Raw genomic sequence first — 23268 nt, forward strand, 5'->3', positions numbered from 1 at the left:
GCACAGTGATCACTCAAAATGCCTGCTGCACTGACATTCTCCACGTTCCACAGGACTGAATCCAGGGCCAGCTTCACGGCATGAAACCCCGCTCATGCAGAGCACTGCTCTCAGAAGGGCCCAGGTTTGGTTTAACGTTCTGTGTTTGCTACCTTGAATTCTTAATAATTTTATCTTTGAACTTGTGTTCTGTAAGTGAAGTCTGATGGGACAATGAAGCACGTATGTGAGCAGTAAAGACATCAGGCAGCAGAGCATACGGTGGGCTCAGGTCCAAGGGCATGCAACCCAGACAATGAACAACTGGACTGGGGGTCAGGCATACCCCCACATGTCTGGGCAATCCAGGGTGCCATGTGGCCCCACGGCGGCAAGGCTGGGACCTGGGCCCAGCTTGGTGGTTGTGACAGCAGCAGCAGCAGCAGCAGAAACAGCAGCAGAAGCAGCAGCTGTCACGGCCACAGGAGAGAGGAAGGACTTGGGCGGGGCCATGACCCACGGTGGGAGGCCAGCTTGTCCGTCCATCATCAGAGACCATTCCTATGGAGTCTGTACAAATATTTAACTCTCCAACCTGAGCTCTAGGGCAGTAAATCATCACAAAGTAAGAGCCTACAGTGGACACTGCAATAAAGCATATCAGGGAGTTGGAATTCTTCAAAGAGTTTATAATCTCTGGTTTTGAAAACTGCAGCAACACTGCAAAGCAAATATCCACAGGCATAGAAATAGAAATGAAATATAAAGATGGTTGCATTGAACAGAAACAACCCCACTATTTTCACATGAAGCTTCAGACGAAGAAATTATTAATAAGGAATCCCATTTTAAAATTAATTTTTCCATATAATTGAAGATACACTGACAGAATGCATAAACAGGCATTTTGAATTATATACAACTCATGAAGATACTTTCTCTTTCTTGTAAGGCCTCAATAAGTTACAGGAAATGTCAGAGGAAACATTAAAATAGCCTTGTATAAATTTACATTTAAAATTAAATTCAGACTTACACAAAATGGATTTGTGTGAAGGATTAAATTTTTTTAGAAAAACTGTTCCACAAGAATCATCTGATCTAGATGTACCAAAATTTACATTTTGAAAGTTTATCAAAAATTTATCTCAATGTATAGAGCTCCAGTAAAAGCTGTATCAGAAGAAAGATCTTTCTCAAAATAAAAAAAACTCATCAAAAATTATTTGCCACCTTGCATTTGCCAGGAGCAACTAACACTACTTTCAATTATATTGATGTATAAATTTTGATGACCTAAACAAATGAATTTGCAGAAACACGAGCCAGAAAAATCTTACAATGACTCAAGATACTGCATTAAAATTACTATTATGTTATATAAAATTCTGACATCAAGATATCATTTTTTGCAATTTAAGTTTATGTTATTATTCATGTGTCACTATTATTTCTATTACATTTTATAAGTAAAATATTTTCAAAGGAAAAGCTTTACATTTTAGTACCTTTAACAGCACTTTCTCCTGCTTTTTGAACAAGGGACTCTGCCTTTTCATTTTTGAGCCCAAGGCACTTAGTTTAGGTGTAAGTCCACTAGAGATTCCCTAGTCACCAAGTTTCAATTCAAATTAAAGTTTTTGAAGAATTCGGAGGAGTTGGTTGGGGAATGCTATTCAACTTTGGATTTAAACCTGAAGGGATGGAAAAGCATTTTAGTAAAGAGAAGATGTGAAAGAAGCCTTCTAAGACCCATTGATCTCTTCACAGAAGCTGTCATAATGACACTGAGGATGGTGGGATGCCCTCTCCTGACAGTTGCAGTAATGGTAATGATAATAATGGTAATAATAAAAGTAAATAAGTCATATTGGCCAATATTCTATTTACCATATCTCGTCCTGGCCTGACTTGACTTGCTGTATCTCATTTAACTCCCCCAAACAATGCTGTGAGGCTGGTTCCAGTACAATTATCGTATCGCAGATGAGGAAGCAACACTTAAAATCCAGGTTAACTTGTTTTCGCATTCATCTAGTGAGCGGCAGAGCTGGGACTTGTCCCCATACCAAATTCCAAGCTCTTAACCATTCCGCTCGAAGTCTACCAACCAAGAAGCGGTTTCTCAGTGAGTGATGAAGCAGCTGTAATTTTTTCTTTTTGTCCAGCTCCCTAGGATGGTGAGAGCAACAGAAGAGAGGCAAGCAGCCTGACGTGCTATACACACGTCTTGACCCCTCGTTTCTCAGCTTGTCCTTTCAGCACCATCTCTTCATGAAGGGCTCCCCAATTCTCCCCAAGACCACCAGCAAGTGTTCTCTCCCTCCTCTGAGTCTTAAAGCACTTTATGCCTCTCTATAGCATTTATCATTTAACATCTTTATACGATTATTTAAACGCCTATCCTCTTTTCCATTAGTCCGTAAACTACTTAAATGCAGGTGTGTAGCCGAGTCATCTTTGCATCTTCACAGATCCCTACACATGGTGATTACTAGTCAATTTACTAAATCAACCAATTCACATGTGAATTTTTATAGGTACAACCTATCTTAATTACCTTTTAAGTTTTGGGGTTGTAAGAAGAAGAGGTTGGAATCTACTGCTGTAACATCATAATAAGCCAAAAATGTATATTTTGCACACAACTAAACTTTAGATCTAAAAACCAACTGAAATGAAGGCAGAAAATACATCGATGCTATCTCTATTCATAATCAGATTTATCTCTCTTTAGCTTAAGAATTTATGATTTACAAAGAGAGTATGTCACAGTCATTGAGTTCATATATTTTCAAAGACCACATTGGTTTCACCATAAGACAAGGAAGAGATTGAGGCCACCCTTCTAACTTACAAGAGCAACACCTGGAAGGAAGCCAATTAAAAGAGAAAGCATACTCATTTTAAATTAACATCAAATCTAACTCATACATGGCACAACTACCCAGATATTTCCCAGTGTCTTCCAAACTTGGAGATTTTTTTTTTTTAGTTTTTATTTATTCTTTCCATAAAACTTCTCACTTGTAAACTTTCAAACTAAGCTGAAGCGAATCAAAAAGTTTCAGCTCTCTTTTTCCACTGAGGACAGGTGAGTACTGTGCCCTGCCAGCCTCATCAAGCTGCCCACACTAGCACCTTTCTCAGCAAGAGGAAACTTGCAACTTACCTCCTTGGAATGATGCCATTTTCCAAGCTTGTTGTCTGACTTCGAAGCCAGCGGCGCTGATAACTGCTGGAAGAAGACGTAGAGGAACTTGGAGACGGGAAAGGTGTAATCAAAAGGCTGCTTAGTGAGGCTGTGAGAAAGAAAATTTGAAAGTCAAAAGTTCAGGTAAATGAGTCCTCGTGTAGCTACACAAAAAAATACACTGCCAAGTAACCTAAATTTTCAGGTTCTACTGGTCACATCCAGCAGGGGGAGACTGTAACTTCTCTCTTACTAAGACTTCTGTACAGCAAAGAAAACATCCTTTAAAAAGGAAAACAAATTAAAAGAAATAAGGACTACAGACACAGCAAGTGCATTAATTATCAGGCCTCACATTACAAATGCAAAATAATTACTACTCATGCAGAGTGTAGATTGCAAATTTCTGATAAAATGGTCCACATAACATAATTGTTTATATTGCTACCCAGTAAGTAATGCCATACACAATGTTTACTTACACATATTTCCTCCTTTTGACCACTTCTTCACTCTACATTCTGAGGTGAAATTAGGCAAACAAGTAGTTCCTCACATAGTAGTCTCTCTCCTGCCTCCTATCTCCAAATACACATGACTCATCTCCCTGGCCCCAATCCCCCTGCCACTCCTTGGCTGTGAAAGAGTAACCTCTAGTCTTAAATACATTTTCTGCTTGGATTACTTATTGCCTCCCAGCCTCTCTCTACTTCCTCCTGCTACACAATATTACATGCCTGCACTTGGGGCCTCGGTGAGTGTGAGCTGACATGCCAGCCCAGACTCCTCCAACAGGCAGGGAGGGACTGGTCCCCGCCAGGGTAGGCAAAGGGATTCTTTCAAATCACAGCTGCTTGGCGGATGTCTACCGGTTTGGAAGAATGGAAGGACGAGACAGACTTTTCCTCCTTTTACTTCCCTAGGGCTAAAGAAGTGGACAATGAAATGTCACTCGGTCCAGTGGAAAAGGAAATGGGGTGTTACAGGTGGCTGGTCAAGATTTTCAGAAGCAAATCAGAGCAAAGGAAACTGATTTCAGTAAACACAGTATACTATGCTCATGGATATCACTTGATAAGGCAGTTTCTCCATATTAACTATTTACACTTCTACAGGCAGATGGCAATAAGGTGACTTCCTGACCTGAGTACTTAAATACTACCAAATTTCCTTGGCTACTAGTCAATAATCAATAAGCAAATGATGATGTCCACAATGTGCCGGGCATTGTGCTGGGCAACTGGGATACAGTGGTGGATAAGACACACACACACAAATCTGCCCGCATGGAGCTTTAAATCTACGAGAATATCAATTAACTTCCCAGGCTACAAAATTTAGATGCATAATGACTCAAGCTTCTTTCCATAGCAGAGGTCTATGAGATGCTTTTCTTTTAATCTAGTCAATATTCACAGAAAACTTGCTGGGTAGATCTTAACCATCTCTGTGTCCCTTGTACCCAGAACAGTGCCCTGAACACAGCAGACTATTAGTAAATGTTTACTGAATGTACAGCACTTCTTCACTAAAGTGTTACCCAGATGTGGCTGGCCCTAGCAGGTGGCCTCTGTTCTAACCTGGTTTCAGCCTTGAGGTTGGGCTTAAATCTCCAAAATCAAATCCACAGTTCAAACATCAGTGAGAGGGTAATTCTACAGAGAATTCTGAAGAGAGATAGAAGAGAGTTTCTCTTCAAAGTCATACATAATTACTTCATAAAAAACCCCGGTTAGACATTTCTGCCACACCCCTAAGTTCTGAAAGTCCCTTCTAAGATCCAGAAGATCCTGTTCCCTATTCCCAAATCTTCAGGGTCTCCTGTCTTTCTCCCTGTCTTATGCTGAGCAAATCGACTTCTCCTTGGCAGGTGGAGGACACAGTTGAGGCGTAGTACTTGCATTATAAACATTTTCTCCCTATCACAGAGGCGAGATGGAGATGACCTTGAGATCCAATTTATCTGGAAATTGTATTGCTGTATAATTCAGGTTTAATAAACTGAGTAAGAGCCCAGGCTCCTGGTTCGAATCCCAGCTCTGCCACTCACCGGCTGTGACACTCAGGCAGCTTACTTAACCTGCCAGCCTTCTCATCTGTAAAATGGAGACAATGCCACACCTCAGTATTTCTCATGAGAGCTGCAACCTGCTACGAATTGGACACTGAAATGTCACTGGGTCCACTGGAAAAGGAAATGGGGTGTTACAGGTGGCTTGTTTGAATTGTTTAGTGGATTGAAACCAACATTAAAAAAAATAAGAAAAGAGAATATATTGCAGTGTTAATATTAATTGATGCAACTTTTGTTACAAATAAAGATATCTGATATTGGATCATGATGTAAAATGCATTAACATGGGTTGCAGACGAAAGAAAGGTTTGAAAAACACTGACCTATTTCATAACATTCCTGTGACAACTAAACAAATCAATATATGTAAAATGCTTAGCCCAGCACCCCATAAAATAAATGTTAGCTCTTCACTCTCTCTGACAATTCTTGGAAAAGGTGGGCTAAGTAAAACATTTTGAAGTACTAAAAGGTTATTAATCCTAATTAGTTAACTATGAGAGAAACCAGGACGTGTAACAGAGACGTGAAAAGGAAAGGCAAAAAATTCAAATAAAAAACAGAAGAGAATATGTCTTTTCATTATAAAATGCTGAACAATAATTTTTATGGCATACAAATGAAATATTAAGCTAACGTGTTGGTTGGCTTAGTGCTGTCTGACACTTCCTCATCAAAAAAATTTTAATGTTATTTAATCAGATTTTTATGTCAAGTACTGTGGTATATCATTGTCAATCACATGCCTAGGAAACAGTACAGTTACAACTCTCAAACGCAAGAACTGCTGGCCTAAGGGTGGCTTGCAACCGACTGCATTTTCATGAGAAAAAGTGGATTCAGATTACCTGTTCTATCAACATTTAGTGCCTTTGACTGTTGGCCAGACTCCGGGTCTGAAAGGCAGTGCAGTCTGATGCAATGCTAGGGCTCTGGGGTGCATCCCAATCACCTGAGGAGATGGTTCAAAAACAGAGCTGCATGGGCTCAGCTGACGCACGCTACCTTTGCTATGGGCCTGGCATCTACAGGAGACGGAAGAAGTTCTGCAGGAGAGTTAAGTGAGGTGGGTTCCAGCCCCCAACTGTGCCCCCAGTTAGCAATGTGAGCTGGGGAAAAAAACTCTCCAACTGGTGCCTCCGTTATAAAATGTGACACTTTTACATTATTCACAGGCTCAGTATCAGCTTTAAAAGTTCTATGTCTAATGTTCCCTAATATCTTTAGTATCATTTTTTTTAGAATACTTTTATAATTAGAAAAAATATGAATACATATAGATTGCAAAGACTTTGGCAATTCTGTGCATCGATAAGGAAATAAAAATCAGCCTAAAGCCCACCATCAGGTCACTGTCCACACTTTGTACTTGGCTAACTCCCCATTTAAACTTGTGCTTTCATTCTCACCCTCCCGTCTGAGGAGGACTCTTCAACTAGCACCCATTCATTCCTGCAGAAATTAGCAATGAGAACAAAGAATAAGTCTACAGGTTTAAAAGAGTTGACTGCTGGCTTTTCTTGGCCTATGCCATTCAAGTTTACAACCAATGTTTAACTTCCCCTGAAAATATGTTTGTTGCTTTAAGAGTTTACCAGAAACAGTGTACTGATGATTTGACTACAGAATTTGGATTTGACTAAATAATGCCCTGAAGCTCTTAAGCCAAATCCATTTACTCAACAAATACTTACTGAATATCTACTAAGAGCTGGGGTGCCATGCTAGGCACCAGAGACAGAAAATTAAAAGATTATAGACAGACTTTCTGCCCTTAAGAGGCTTCCACTCATGGAATAAATAAGGTGATTTCAGACTGTGATAACTACTCTAAAAATAAGTTAGTATGATTTTCTTTAAGCAACTAGGGCAAAGGTTTATAGGGGTGGTAGAGGTAAATTCTTTAATCAGTAGTCAGAAAACACCTTTACGAAAATGGGACATATCAACTAACACTTAAATGCCAACAAGAGCCAGCCATGGAAAAGGCTAAAAGGGAGGGCATCCCATATATTCCATATGAAAAGAACTGGATAACACCAATAATTTTTTTTAACACCAATAATTATTTTAAAAACCTATGGGTATCTCTCCTATGTATTCCCTCCCCTCATTCAAATATCCATCGAGCATCTACTATATACCAGGCACAATTCAAGATGCTGGGGACAGAGCAGGCAACGTGACAGAGTAGGTGGGTTTCTGCTCTCATGGAGCTCACTTTCCAGGGGAGAAGAAACAAAGAAAAATCCCCCAGGAATTATAAGATAACCACAGAATGTCGTAAGTCATAAGGAACAACCTTCACACTGGCAAAGGAAGTGCAAAAGTCAAGAGCTCAGAAGCAGTTATAATTTCTGCAATGGGAAGAATTTTGAGGTTCGCTAATTGATGCTGCCGAAAAACGGGATCATAAGACCAAACAAGTGGCAGGCCCCCTTGGGACAGTGTGCAGGAACAGGGCTACATCAAATGTGCAGGGCAAGTGCAAACTCTGGTCTATGGCAGCAGGTTAAGACCCTGCCAAACATATCTCACTCGCAAGGAGACACTTGGGGGAAGGACAATGCAGAGAATTCCTACTCTTCTGTCATCAAAATAAAAACTGTATCACTGTGATCAGGCCACTTATTTCCTCTCCAAGCTCTTGTACTACTCTCCCCTCACTACATTCCAGCCTTCTCTCTACTCCTTATACACAGTGGTCTTTCTATTCCTTACATACAAATCTCCAATGCCTGTTCTCACTCTAGGTCTTCCCACTAGCTATTCCCCGTGCTTAAAATGCCCTTTGCTCTGATCTTCACGGAACTGGTTACCACTGGCATTCAAGTCAGCTGAAATTTCACCCTCTGGGAGAGGCCTTCTGTGAGCACCCCAGATGTTTTATTTTCCTCAGTGATAAGTGCTTGCCAACATTTTATTGTCTATTATCTGTGTCTCCTTTACCAAATATAAACTCTATTAGATGAGGGATCATGTCTATTTGATCACTGATCTATCCCCATATCTCACAAAAACGTCTGGCACAGAAGATGCTCAAGAAATGTTTCCGCATGAAGAATGAACAAATGATTATATGGAGCACAGTGATGTCTGTCTCAATCAATAATTACGACAGAAAGAAAACATTAGAGAAACAAATTTCTAGAGAGAATTCAAAGCCTGAATGTGTCAAAAGTTTCCTGTGGTCAAAGCTATATACACAGCATTTGGATTTTCTCTTTTCTCCCCCCACCTTCATTAAAAATATAATTTGTTTTCTTTTTGAGGAAGATTAGCCCTAAGCTAACTACTTCCAATCTTCCTCTTTCTTTTTTGCTGAGGAAGACTGGCCCTGAGCTAACATCTGTGCCCATCTTCCTCTACTTTATATGTGAGACACCTACCACAGGATGGCTTTTGCCAAGCGGTGCCATGTCCACACCCGGGATCCAAACCGGCGAACCCCAGGCCACCAAGAAGCAGAACATGTGAACTTAACCACTGTGCCACCTGGCCGGCCCTAAAAAAATAATTTTTTTGTGGTGGTGGTGGTAGTCTGGCTCTGAACCAGAACACTTTTTATATCTGTTCGACACAGAGGGTACTACATCCAAAACACAACAATGATCTTTGTTTACTCTAACACTGACAGTACTTCTCTTACAGTATTTGCTTAAACACTTGAAAAATATAAGGTTCCTTAAAGATTACCAGTTGTATCTCTAATCACAACAGAAGAGAAGCATTTAAAGGGTCAATTAATAGAGCTGTAATTATTGTCTGATAGGAAAGTATCATTTTTTACAAATGAAATGTTAATAGGCAAATCAAATTTTAGTTAATGCATTTTAGTTCCTAAACCACAAAATGACTTTCAGACTATAAAGGGTCCTCAAAAGCACCACAGGTACTTTAAGTTTTAATAAACTTCCTATAAAGTCCCCTGAATGAAAAGACAAAGAAAATGTTCTTGCCACCATGATTTCAAAACACCTTAATTTTTTAAAATAGATTTTATTTTTTAGAGCAGTTCTAGGTTCACAGCAAAGCTGAATGGAAGGTACAGAGATTTCTCATATGCCCTGTGCCCCTACACATGCATGGCCTCCCCCATTATCAACATCGCCACTCAAGTGCTACATTTGTTACAAGTGATGAAGCTACAGTGACAAGTTATAATTGCCCAGAGTCCATACTTTACATTAGGGCTCACTCTTGGTGGTGCGCATTCTATGGATTTGGACTCACCACTATGTTGTCATACAGATGGTTTCACTGCCCTACAAATCCTCTGTATGCCACCTATTCATCCCTCCTCGCCCACCCCTCAGCCGACCCTGGCAGCCACTGATCTTTTTACTATCTCCATAGTTTCGCCTTTTCTGGAACGTCATACAGTTGGAATCATACAGTATGTAGCCTTTTCAGATTGGCTTCTTTCACTTAGTAATATCCCTTTAAGTTTCCTCCATGTCTTTTCATGGCTTAACAACTCATTTCTTTTTAACACTGAATAATATTCCATTGAAAACATCTTAAATTTTAATTTATCTACAACAAATTCTAGCCCAGACGTGGTGATCAACTCACTCTCTACGTTTACACGCTGTTATTTAACCAGTGTGTATGTCTTTTTATCTATAGTCTGCACTCTAAGAATGAAGTGTCTACAAAGACTTTTGGAAAGCAAAAAAACTCTCTTGGTCCTTTGATCTTCCACATAAATAAGAGTTATTTTGTCTGGCTTCACAGGAATTTTAATTGAAATTACACTGAATTTATAGATTTGTGGAACTTGATATCTCTCCCCATTTATTTACGTCTTCTTTTAATAAAATTTTAAATATCTCCATAATAGTATCACATTTTTTCTTGGAATTATTCCTAGATCCCTTATAGTTCTGGTTGCTTTACATATTAGATTTTGCTTATAATTTTTCTTAAACAGCGTATAAGAATGCAAGTATAGAAAGGAAAAAGCTTAAGTAAAAGAGTCAACAAATTTGTGAAACTGAAGAAGATAAATATCCAGTCTAGGAGAAGAGCAAAGGTATGACTTGAAATATGAGAAGTACAAAGAAACGAAGAAATTGAGTTCTGCCCAAGCTGCGGTACAGATTGCCAAGTTCACATATATAAGACAAGGCAAAGCCTAAGGTAAAGATTTGATAATAAAGATACAACAGGACACTTTTAGATTTGGACAGTTTATTACTTACATAGACAGTGAAAAGAAGAATAAGTGAAAGATGCCAGCTCCCCATGATTCTTGTCCCACATACCAGGAAGGACAGCACTGACACAAAAGGGGTCAGATGCCTGCAATACAAGTTGTGGGAGACCCTGTTGCTGGGAGCCAGTTCTAGACTACAGCTAGCAGTGTTACATTCTGCAGCTCTGGTCTGACGGGGGTAGGGCAGAAAGCTCTATTATCTCATCAGAGGAGGTGATGAGAAACTGTCTCATGACAACTTCCCAGGGGAGATAGAGAAGTGAGTGGGAGACGACCTCCTAGCAGCTCCTCAGAGACCTCCCATTCTCTCCTGTTCCCTGCGGAGCACAAGTTGTGCTGCCAAGACTCAGATAAGCTGCAGTTCAAGCCTTTGCCTATATGGATACATTTAAGGTCAACAGGGTGCCACGGCCTTTTCCCTGCATAGACGACAAACAAAACAGTACCTTACTTGACTCTTGCACCTCACCACAAAGCAGTGTATCAGTTAACTCAATGAAGGTTTCAGGTACAAATGACATGTCATTTTGCATTATTCAATGGTGATCCATGTTGTAATGAAGAGTCTGACTCCATTTTTTTGATGTTTGACTGCTGACAGCTTTTAAGCTTCACCTCCACCTCCTTCCCTTTCTGTCCACATCTGGGCAAACTGATGAGAAAGTCCAGTGCTCCCTCCTTTGGAGCCAGTGGGAAGTTCAAACCACATGCAAGAACTCTCACCCTGGCCATACCTCCTAACCACCATAAAAACCCCAAGGTAGTCGCCTTTCCCTTTCTCTCATTTTCTGACCAGCTTGGGAAGCCCACTCTACTCTCACCAGAAAGCCTCATTATGTGAATAATAAATCTTTTCATATCCTCTTGGTGTGTGTGTGGTGTTCCCAGTCTTGACATCTAAACCAAATTTTAGTGGGGTCCATCCACTAGCTGCATAGTGGCCAAAACACATCCTATTTGAATACTATGATGATGTGTATTCTTACCCTTAAGGTTTATTTTAAAACACTTAAATAAAAATGTTTGAAGGTTCATATTAGAAGTTTTTCCTCATACTGATCTTCTTAAGAACAGAGGAAATGCAGTTGCACAGAGAATGGGGAAATTATTTTTCTCATCAATGATTTGAACATTTTGATGAGGAAGAGAATCTAAACCTGAATTAAGGTGATAGATAACAAGGTCAATGACTCTGGTCTCAATCCTGGCCCTCTGAACCTTACTCTACTCATGCACCCTAGACTTACAAATTTTAGCTTCTGCTCCAATCCATCTCTTCAGAGCCAGTTTCCCATTTCTAAATTACAATGACTATTCACAGCTGGAGAACTTATAGATGCTTCCAACTAAAAACTTATCTCAATATTCGTCTCCCCAGACAGGCCTCCTGCTTTCCCTGTACTGGTTAATGCCATCATCTTCCGCTTGTTTTTCCTAAGTTAGAAACTAGAGTCATCAGTGCTTTCTCCCTCCTCCCCCAGATCCCATGTCCCATTAGTCACTGAGCCCTGCCAATACTACCTGATAGTAAGGCTGAAACTCATCCCTTTTCTCTCCCAAAACCTTACTTGAAAATTTCTAATGGCAACCACTAAAAGAACCTCTTAAAAAATCACTTAGGTTTTTGATTCCTGTATTCACAGAGGACACTTTCAAAATATCCAAAAGAGAATACAATGAGAATGTATATCCCCTCCATACCTACCCCAGCTTATATCCCTTCCAGAGACATTCTACAAATATACTTATCTATCTTTATACATAGAGAGAGATCTTGTATATGCCTTTTTTTGAAACAGAAATGATAGTTTACTGTAACACACTGTTGATACACCTTTCTTTTTTCACTTAAAAATATATCTAAGAGAGCTTTTCTATTTCAAGGCATGCTGAGCTGCCTCAGGCCTCTGCACTGCCACACAGTATTCTTTTCCTGGGAAGTATATAATTTAACCAGACCTTGCTTCCAATTTTTGCTAAGCAACAATATCTCATCTTGTCTCCTACTTCCAGTTCTCAGCTTCCACAATGATGCTAGAAAAATGGTTCTCAAACTTGTTATAAGTAAAAGTCCATGAATACAAATGTTCAATTTTAAATAAAATATATTTCTCACTTGACTTCCTTAATACAGTCCAAACATTTAGGGAATAAGGCAAAGATCTTTGCGTAAACTGCTAAATTATAACGTAAAACACATTGTGAGCTTATTATTTATTCACTTACTGAAGAAACTTCTTTTAAAAAAAAGATAGATGAAAAGATAGTCTTTCTAACTAGTTAAGGCAGTAAATAAGTTGGACACTCTTGGTTGTGCTCTATTTCTTATTCTCTCTCCATGTGTGTTAAAAGTACATCAAGAGGCATTGGAATACTTATTAAGAGGAGTAAAATGTGCTCAGGCATAGATTAGAATTAAGATTTTATTTTCTCTCTGTTATTACAAAAAGCTACTTGATAACCCAGAAAAAAAGTTGCATACTTTTCAAAGATACTATTCCAAAAAGGGAAAGAGGAAAAGATCCAATGAACCGTTTTTCAAAATTTTATCCTAAATCAGAATTATTTTATTATACCAGCTTTACACACGCGCGCGCACCCAAACACACACACACAGTGACAAGAAGCCTGAAAAGTCTGAGGAAATTACATTGAAAAAAAGTTAATGGAAAAAAATCTATTGCCTCTCCCTGCCCCATTACCCACTGCTAAATTAGAAAGCGTCATGATTAATCTATTTTAGCAATGAATATATTAGCTTAGTTTTCTCTAGAGCAGAGTTTGTGAAGCACCACACGGATCTAAAATATAAAGCCAATCAGTTTACATCCTTTAGCTGCCCCCACTAACAAGATTAAATCCAAACTCCGTAGCATGGCACCGGCGCCATTCAAAATCAGCCTTTCATAACTAGCCTTACCATCTGACCTTCCCAACCCTCTGTTCCGCTCCTGCCACTGTTCAAAGATTCTAGCTGTGTAAGCCCAAGGATCTACACCCTTGCACAAACTATTTTCAGAAATACTCTTTTCCTAAACTCTGATGCAGTTTTCTTCCAACTTCAAGGTGTCACTCAAACATAATCTCTTCTATGAGGCCATCCTCCTAACTTCCCAGGCGAAGGTTCTCACTCTTCCTCTTTGTTCTGACAGTATGTTATGAGGTAGTACTTACCACACTGTATTTTAACTCTTGGTTTACACATGACTCTTCCTGAGGGCAGCTGCTACATTTTACATTTCTTCAAAAACACTGTATCAAATTGCTCTACTGCAGAAATCCCCAAAATAATTTAGCTCTCTAACAACAGAGTTCCCTTTGGGAATTCAAAACCATATGGCTCTTTGAATTCCTTGAGCATACTATGCAGAGAGCAAATCTGCTGCTGAACAAGAAGCAAGCTCCTACATCCATTCCTTCCCTTGAAGGTTGCCTGAGGAAGGGGACGTATACGGAAGGGATTGATGGGAGAGGACAAGGAGCCTCAGCTTTCCTTTTGTTGGAGAACTGTAAAGTCTCCTCCAAAATTCCTTTCTGTCCTGGAACAAGTTTCTCTCTATAAATAACGATTTAAAAAACAACAAAATAAAAGCTTTTCTAAAGTTACTTCTTTACTGGACTACTGGAAAAAAAAAAAAAAGAAATTTAAATTATTGTTCAGACCTGACTTGCGATAATCAGAATTTTGGGTAGCATTCATGAAGCCAGTTGCAAGATGAACTGGTCTCAGCTATGATTTGAGAGATTCTGCTAGCCTGGTATATACAGCTACAAAAATTCCCCAATCTTGAAAGGTGCTGACCTAAGTAACTTTGGAAATGAGTGGATGTCTGTAAGACTAAAGGTAAGAGGAACTACACACATAAGCTCTGCACTCCGCTTAATAAAGTTGTTTCCTACAGAGGTACAGGTTAACAATTCTGACACTGCTATATATGTATACTGAAATGAAAAACACAATTAATTAAATGGATGGCAGACAGTGGGAGCCAGGTTTCTCACTGTTGGAGTGGGAATTTACAGATAAGCAAGAAGAGTAGGAAGGTAGAATGTTCCATGTGGTTAATGGGTAATAGATAATAGAGATATCAGTACAAACTCATGTTTAACTTATTATAGACACAGATGTTACATACAGCAATATTTATAGATATATGTATATACACAGTCAGCATAAACCCATATTTTTTGCCTGTCAGCTGAGAGGGTCTATAAGAAATGACACTCCAGTAGCAAGAAGCACATCTATCATCCAGATCTTGGAATCTAATACCATTCTCTAATAAAAGGACAAGGCTCCGTGGAGAAAAGGCTGATTCTAGGAATGGGGTAGGAAATACACAAGACAAGTCTGGAACATCTTGTAGTGCCAGAAAGTAAGGAAATGCTCAAAACACGCACACACACACATACACACACACACACACACAGAAGGAGGTATGTTAAAGACATGCAGGAGTCAACTGAAAGAGCTCCATGGTTTCCATGGCCAAAGTTGGAACAATCTGAATAATAAAATAAAGTACTATTAGGTTTTCCTTTTTTTTTTTTTTTTTAGGAAGATTAGCCCTGAGCTAATTACTGCCAATCCTCCTCTTTTTGCTGAGGAAGACTGGCCCTGAGCTAACATCCATGCCCATCTTCCTCTACTTTACATGTGGGACGCCTACCACAGCATGGCTTTTACCAAGCGGTGCCATGTCCGCACCCGGGATCTGAACTGGCGAACCCTGGGCCGCCAAGAAGCAGAACGTGTGAACTTAACTGCTGCACCACCAGGCTGGCCCCTAAAGTAGTATTAGGTTATAACCCAAAGTATAAAATAAATATCTATGAGTCCTTATTGATATAAATGACTGACTGAATGAATGAATGAATGAGGGACAAGAGACAAATCTCTCATGCAGGAGAATTCCAAACAGCTTATGTAGATACTCTGCCCTCAAGGAGGAGGAGCATAACTCTCCATTCCCTAGGCATGGGCTATGCATACTGACTTCCTTCCTAAGTTTCCCCCTAAGTGAGGGGGAAATAAAGAGCAGCTTTACAGTGGAGAAACCTGACACACACTATGTCAGCTGGGTAATTAAGGCCAACGTCAATGGTCATAAATTATGCTGATAGTATGTACCCTTGATATGATATGTGATGAAAATGGCACTTAACCTCTGTGATCTTTCTTCCAAAAACCCCTCTAAACATGTGAAAAACATCAAACAAATTCTAATGGTGAGGATTCTACAAAATACTTGACCACTGCCTCTCAAAACTGTCAAGGCTATCAAAAACAAAGAAAGTCTGAGAAAACGCCACAGCCAAGAGGAGCTCAAAGAGACATGACAACTAAATGTAACAAGGTCCTGGAACAGAAAAAGGACCTTAGGTAAAAACTAAAGAAATAAGCTGCCTATGGACTTCAGCTAATAATAATGTATCAATATTGGTTCATTAATTATAACAAATGCCAATATTAATGTAAGATGTTAATAATAGGGCAAACTGGCTACAGGTTATATGGGAACTTTCTGTATTATCATCTCAATTTTTCTGTAAATCTAAAACTGCTCTAAAAAATAAAATCCATTAAGAAAACACTTCCCGTCTCTCAACTCTTCAAACAGAAAGTTAAAAACTATAGAAAAAAGGAATAAACGTGTCTCTAATGTCTCTACAGCTTCTACTGCTAATTCAATGCAAACATCTGGAGTCTCTATTCTGTTTCAGAATTAGGACCTTGGTCCCTTCACAATGTAAGGTGGGTATAGGAAAAGAGCTCTTGGAGAACAAGCTACAGTAAGAGGATAAAGAGGACTTTAACAGAGTTCTAACTCCACCAGAGGTGTAGAGCTCCCACCAGACTTTACATGGACGCAGCGATTTTAGAACAGCCTCCAGATATGAGCAGATGGTATGTGAAGGCGAACACATCTAGCAGGCACACTCCGTCTCTGCCCCCTTTCTCCTAAGGAGAACTGTGAGGCTGTAGGTAAAGATGGCCTGCAATAGAAGCCAAACCACTAAAGAAAGTCAGTCCTCTCTAATGCTCATAATTCACATTTGTATCAATAGTGCCCCTAATCTGGTCACTCTCAAGGTCCTCTCATGAGAAAACATTCAGATCTGGCTGCTGTAGACTTTTCACCTTAATTCAAACTTGGCCCCTCAACTTTCCTGCTTCTCAAAGGGCAAGGAAAACTAGTTTTAGGAACAATTTAGAATCTGAATAGTACCAAACAAGTGAGATTTTGACAGGTACAACGTGAACCATTTACATCAATTACACTTTTGCTTGTTTGTTTGTGTTTTGCTTTTTTTTTTATTTTGAGGAAGATTAGCCTTGAGCTAACATCTGCTGCCAATCCTCCTCTTTTTGGTGAGGAAGATTGGCCCTGAGCTAACATCCGTGTCCATCTTCCTCTACTTTATATGTGGGACACCTGCCACAGCATGGCTTGATAAACAGTGCATAGGTCCGTGCCTGGGGTCCAACCGGTGAACTCAAGGCTGCCGAAAGCAGAGTGCACGAACTTAACTGCTGCACTATACTGGGCCAGCCCCACATCAATCACATTATAAACTGACAAGTTACCCAGGAAAACCCAAACTTCTGCTAATGTTTCTGTTGGTATTAGTTTCCTTAATATCTCTTTAAATCTTTTCTGGAACAAGAAGGGACATAAACAAACAAACAAAAGAAAGTTACTGCAGGAACTGCAATATCAGTGTTCAGAATGGGTCCCAGTCGAACGGTACTCATCTCTCTTTCTTTCACAGAGAGGTAAAGAGCTGTCATCACACAAAGCTAAACCTATTAAATTTTGTCAGCCATTAGACAGCAATTTGATTGAGAGTGATCTTGGTTCCATGGTAGTACCCACATTTTCTTGCCTGGAAATTCAACTATAATAAAGCCAGCCCCAGTGCCAGTCCTGTCCCAAATGGCTAGGCCCTAAAGGGCATGGAGCTGAGCTCTGAGATAAAAGATCTTCAATGTACACTCATAGCCTTTGAGTAACTGATATACTGATGTAATTCAAAGAGTTCAGAGCCAGCCCTAATGGCCTAGTGGTTGAAGTCTGGTGCTCTCACCGCTTCGGCAGCCTGGGTTTGGTTCCCGGTCATGGAACCACACCACCCATCTGTCGGTTGCCATGCTGTGGCAGTGGCTCACATAGATGAACCAGAAGGACTTACAACTAGGATATACAAACGTGCACTGGGGCTTTGGGGAGGAAAAAAGAAAAAAAAGAGTTCAGATACTCTTACAGTAGAGAACACTGATAGTGCCCCATATGGAATGGGGCAATTATCCTGAGTTCCACAAACACAAACAAAAATAAAAACAGTTCTCTTAGCACTTCATAAGTTGCTCTTTATCTTCTCAGATTTTACATTTGTACAAAAATTGCTATAAATGGAAATGATACAGGTCTAATCAAGAGGAGTTACATTTCTGACTAAGGGTTCACTGTCCAGCTTTACAGAAAAGGTTCTGAAAAACAAATCGAATCAAGTATTTTTATTTAACCATAAATAAAATGATGCGTACTTTACATTATGTGACATACATAAACCAAATATGCGGATTCAGTAACAAATTACATTTCATTTAATAACTCAGGAGCAAAGTTGAACCCAGTGGGATGAAGGACTCTGGTGCTACACAGAAGGAACACACAGACTCCTTTGAGCTGTGTCTAAGGGCAGGAGCTAGCAACAGAAATGAGCAAACGGCCAGGAGGAAAAGCACCTGAGGCCTGGATCCAGTCCTAGCACATCTGAGGACTGACCAGCTGGCCCATTGGTGAAGGTGCCGTGTGTCACTGCTGAAACCAGCAGGGTGCTCCTAGTCTCTAGCGGAAGGTGGAGGCTGCGTGCAATGTTACGTGCTCATCAGGTAAAGCCCTGCACACCTCCAAGTCTTCAAATTGCAGATCGTTAGTTCACTACCCTTCTTTTACAGCACCGAATCTACCTCACATCTGAACCACAAATCAAAAATCTATAGCAGAATCATGTACAAAAGCAGAAACAGAGATCTTAAAAGCAGTATTAGAAAAGTTTAAGGCTTAAAGTAAGGAGAGAAGGGGTACCTGAGATAAAATCTAGATCAGCAAGACTCTAGGACAGAAGAAAAGGTGACCAAGTAGTTGGCAGGCCCTCCCACAGCCATGGACAGAGTTACTTCCACATATGCTTTGCTTCCTCTGATTTTATACTCAATAAGCAAATTCTCAATACAATTGGTTCAAGGAAGACTCCCTCTAAAACAAAAGCTTCTCAAAGAACATCAGTTTCATATGAGTTTGGGTATTAGGAAAAACTGGTCCATGTTGCACAATCACTCCTCGATGCTGTACATCAAAGTTCTAGATATTCAGACATGTGAGACTATCTTAGAATATGGAGAAGAAGAAAACAAAACAAGAAAGAAAATGAGGTCTGTCTTCTATTTCCCCAACTACATCACCATTACGGATAGTTCACTCTATTAGCTCAACCAAGAAAAGGAAGTACAAGTACCTGATCGAGCAATGCCACTGTCCCTGTCTTCATTCTGTCCTCTGCTTGGCATGTCAACTGGAGTGCTATGTGCTAAGAGAAAGGCAAAAGGAAATCATGTTATTGGGCTCTCCAAAGAAGGAGTTGTTTAAAAAGGACTGCAGTAATTTTTACATTTCAAAGTAGGCTACTGCTATTGATGATTGGCATAAGTTTATATGGAGATTAACCACAAAGCGAAACTAAATATATAAAAGAAGATGGTGAGAGTAAGAAGAAAACAGAATCAAGTAACCCTCTGCCTTTAACTATCCTACTGTAGCACAAAAACTGTTTTGAGTGGCGCTCATCTCTAAAAAGAACTGAATAATAAACTATTCATGCAGTTGATACAATGAACAAATATAGGCAGATACTTTTAGCCATTTTCTTCATTAGTAGTAGAATTTAAATAGCACTGTATCTTCAAAATGCTTTATAATCAGTTTCAGTACTAACTACAGGCGACTTAGGGAAGAGAAATACTTGAAAACCATTTCATAAATTTAAAAAATGTTTCTCTGTTTATAAAACCCACTCTCTTGGCAGAGAGAAAACACTTATATTCATTTTCAAATATTTCTTCCTCCACTTCTGTTCCATATACACCCATACACATTATTATTATAGAGTTCCTTGGAGAAACTCATGTCCTGGCATGAATTTTAAAAAATACTCTAAAGTATTACAGACTTCGAGGAATGCTTCAGATTGATCTACATTTCACACTTATTGCACTAGATGGTAGATGACATGTTGCTATAGTAAGCTTTACGATGTTCAAGAAGCCAGGTGCCCTGCCTGATTATTACACTTGCCAGCTATTTTTTGAAACATGTTTATATTCACAATTTTAAAGAGAGTATATAAACATGTTATCTTCACTCTCAGTAGGTGGGAGGGTGTCAGTTTCATTAGGGTGTCAGTTAACTATGGTGCTTAGCATATTTCAGGCTACAAAGTAGAACAGAATGAAGAATAATACCATTTGCCATAATCACAACCTCTAATGTTAGTAATGAAGGTTCCCCACACTTGTTAATCATGCTAGACTACAATAGACATTCAACAGCCTTAGCTAGCAAGGCCAGTTAAGTCTCAGAATTTACCTACCCAGAGAGACCCAGATGATTACACCTGTAAAGAACCTAGAAACTGTATTTAAACTACTTAAATGAGAGAGAGAGAGCAAAAGAGAAGGAGAGAGAAAGGAGAGAGGTCTTCCATGCTCTTACTAGAGTGACTTTTGAAGAAAACCTGTGCAGGTAAGGATGCAGGTGAACAAATGGAGAAAAGATATCATGGCAAAGGGAAACAGTTCATTGCAGCAGAAGAGGCCCAGGAAAATCAGAAAATATAATCCTCTTAGAAACACTAAGGGCTCATATCAGATCAAAATCAGCTTACACTGGGGTATTAGCAAAGACATTTACAATAGAGGTTCATTGGTGGAATTTTCAAAACACCATGAACTTGGCTGCATTTGAAACTAATATCTCAAGAGCCCCTTGGATTTCTAGAGAGGTGCCAAATAGGATTTTTTTCTAAGAACTTGCACAGGATTTATTAATATGTGTGTGGTTCACACTGTACTCAGCATTCCACACAAACCTGCAAAGAAAGAAGCACTCCGGGTGAGCCGGAGAGGTCCTCCTTCAGCCACCCCCGGCAGCAGTTTGCTGCTGCATGCTTGCAGCAGACCTAGAGACAGAAACACACAGAAGAGGGCAAACAAAGTACACACACAAAAATAAACACAGATTAAAGATAATGCAAAAAAAAAAAAAAACACAACACAACAAACGCAAATAAAGCAAAACACACACCCACAATAGTGGTATTCAGAAAGAAACAGCCTACTTATGTGGCTGATTTTACCTAGGTTACTTCCAGCACGACAAGGACCCAAATTATTCTGATTTGTGTTCAGTTTGCCCAAATTAGGGTCTTGATTGATGTATTCAAAGCTGTCCTGCAGGCTAAATCCAGAGAGGGAGAGGGAGGGAGAGAGGAGAAAATCGTCAAGAGACGAATAAAGCTGTTTTCTAACAGACTCTCAGATACAGACAACTTAACAGTTGCTCAGACTTTTCCTTATAAATGAATAAACTCTCACATCTATAAAAGAGAATTAAACTTTCGGGGAATTTGTTGAAGGAAAAAGACAAGAAAAGCTTTTTGGAGATGGTCCAACTGATAAAACGAAACAACACATTCCCAACAATTTCATATTATATAATGGGACACAAAACTCTACAAATTTTTGCTTCGGAGACTGACACCTAGGATATTGCTATTCATTTCTAAATTTTGCTTTAGTGACTGACACCCATGATGTTGCTATTCATTTCAAGGGTAGTTTTACATAAACCCTCAAAATGAAATTAATTTTCACTCAGTTCACATTTATGAGCAATTCAGCAACTTTTTTGAGGAGAAGGATATAAAAGAAATTATGACTCCTATAGGAGCTTGGTTTCATAACTTCTAAAAAATTATAATTACTCATAAACACAAATGTGAGGGAAGCAGATTTTAACACTTTATTGTATTTATTAACAAGTAAAAGAAATATCAAGACTTCAAGGACAATACAGTATAATGAGGTCAAAATAATTTTTACTTAAACCTGAGCTCAATATTTCATTACAGGGAGTCAGTGTAATAAATGTTCAGGTAACATCAAGTGTCTAGAAAAAAAGATCTTAAGAAATAAACACTAATTCCCATACTGGATTAAGTTATGAAAGTCCAATGTTAAATGCTCACACAAGCAAATTCATCATTTCACTGAAAAGTAAGCAGACTTAACGGTACCCAAATCCACAGAGGAATATATTTTTAATTTCCTAGGATTATTTTTTTTTAAAAAAAAGCCTTCATTTGATCCCAAAGAATGCCCTTCTAATTTATAACAAACGTTTCTTTCAAAATCACCAAAGTATAACACATTTTGTTGTTTTATTCAAAAAAAAGTCTATGAAATATTTTTGCTTGAAAAGTTCAAAATATACCAACAAATGTGCCAGAATGAGAGTTTTTAGATACTTCAGTATTCTCAGTCTACACAGAAGTATAAAATTAGAAGGAGAAAAAACTCAAGGAGTGAAAATCAAAATATTGCATGGCCCAAGTGCCAATCAATCACAGAGTCTACACTGATGGCTCAGAATAGATGGCAAGCACAGACAACCCATCCTGCCACACAGATGCTTCTCAGCCTGGAAAAACTTGCTATGTACTTCATTCCTTTAGAAATAAATAAATAAATAAACTAACAGACAAGTTTTTTTTAAAAAAAGATAAAATAATATTGGGAAATACGAGAAATTCAGTAATGTAGCCCCCTTTTTTCCCCTTCACTTTTCATTTTCCAGGGAATGAAAGCTTGGCAAGTGACAGTAGGAACACTGTGGGTAACAGATGGACACCTAAAATATATGTAGTCATTTGTCTTTAAGGCCACCTGATAAAGTCAAGGCCTTTTCATAGTATGTGTAGACAATGGCCATTTTTAAAATCCTTTTGTTAGTGTGGACTCATCCTGCTTCTCATTTCAAAAAGCCTTATGGTCCTCAAAGAATTACTCTATCCAGAAATAGCCACTTTAAAAAACAAGGGGTTGCAAAATCCCACGCTTACTTATTTGTACTCCCACAGAAGCTGCCCATTCTAGCAGAGAAGACTTTACTAATCATCAATTGTGGAGGAGACCTGGAAATAAAAAAAAGATGGAGAAATGCATTTTTGAATTAAGGAGTCACTATCAGCATTCCACTTCTCACAACTAGTAGAAAAGGAAGCCCCAACTCACCGTATGTAGTGTATCTTTAAGGTGGATCCTTTGTAACTCATTGCAACTGAGCCAAACATCATTTCCCCCAGCATGTTGACATCAGAAGCTGGTCTTGTGTACTACCATACATGAAGGAAACCAAAATCAAAGTTAGTATGTGGCACAACATGACATGCAATGCAACAGAGAATAGTGTTTATTAATCTCTGGATCCCTCCTTGGTTTAGTGGGTAATTAAAACTCTTTTTCAAAGCAGCAATTAATCATTTTATAAACAATCTAAAATGGTGGTTGCCTATTTTTTTCCCCAAATTATTACTGATGTTCATGATTTCTTCTTTATACACAATATCTTCACACAGGATCCAAGTGTTTTAGCAGAGTTTTTAATCTTATTATGAGAAACAAAGATTTTCATTATTTCCACTTATAAACTCTAAATAGAAAGATTAAGTTATGAAAGAAAA

The 23268-nt window shown here is 39.0% G+C and overlaps 1 protein-coding gene across 6 annotated transcripts in view; it reads right to left on the minus strand.

Moving 5' to 3' along the window:
* Positions 1 to 23268, minus strand: part of FNIP2 (folliculin interacting protein 2) — a 129314-nt gene that overhangs the window by 40553 nt on the left and 65493 nt on the right. For 3 of the 6 annotated variants that reach the window (XM_070608792.1, XM_008522691.2, XM_070608790.1), the window contains exons 4-9: positions 22820 to 22920; positions 22648 to 22719; positions 20884 to 20984; positions 20617 to 20706; positions 18988 to 19059; positions 3152 to 3281 (exon numbers count right to left, since the gene is read on the minus strand). In XM_070608792.1, coding sequence (XP_070464893.1) covers positions 3152 to 3281; positions 18988 to 19059; positions 20617 to 20706; positions 20884 to 20984; positions 22648 to 22719; positions 22820 to 22920 — 566 coding nt within the window. The remainder of the gene's footprint in view (positions 1 to 3151; positions 3282 to 18987; positions 19060 to 20616; positions 20707 to 20883; positions 20985 to 22647; positions 22720 to 22819; positions 22921 to 23268) is intronic. The other 3 variants (XM_070608788.1, XM_008522694.2, XM_070608791.1) reach the window with 1 other exon arrangement.

Source organism: Equus przewalskii, chromosome 2 (genome assembly GCF_037783145.1).
Source record: "Equus przewalskii isolate Varuska chromosome 2, EquPr2, whole genome shotgun sequence".
Classification (NCBI taxonomy): domain Eukaryota; kingdom Metazoa; phylum Chordata; class Mammalia; order Perissodactyla; family Equidae; genus Equus; species Equus przewalskii.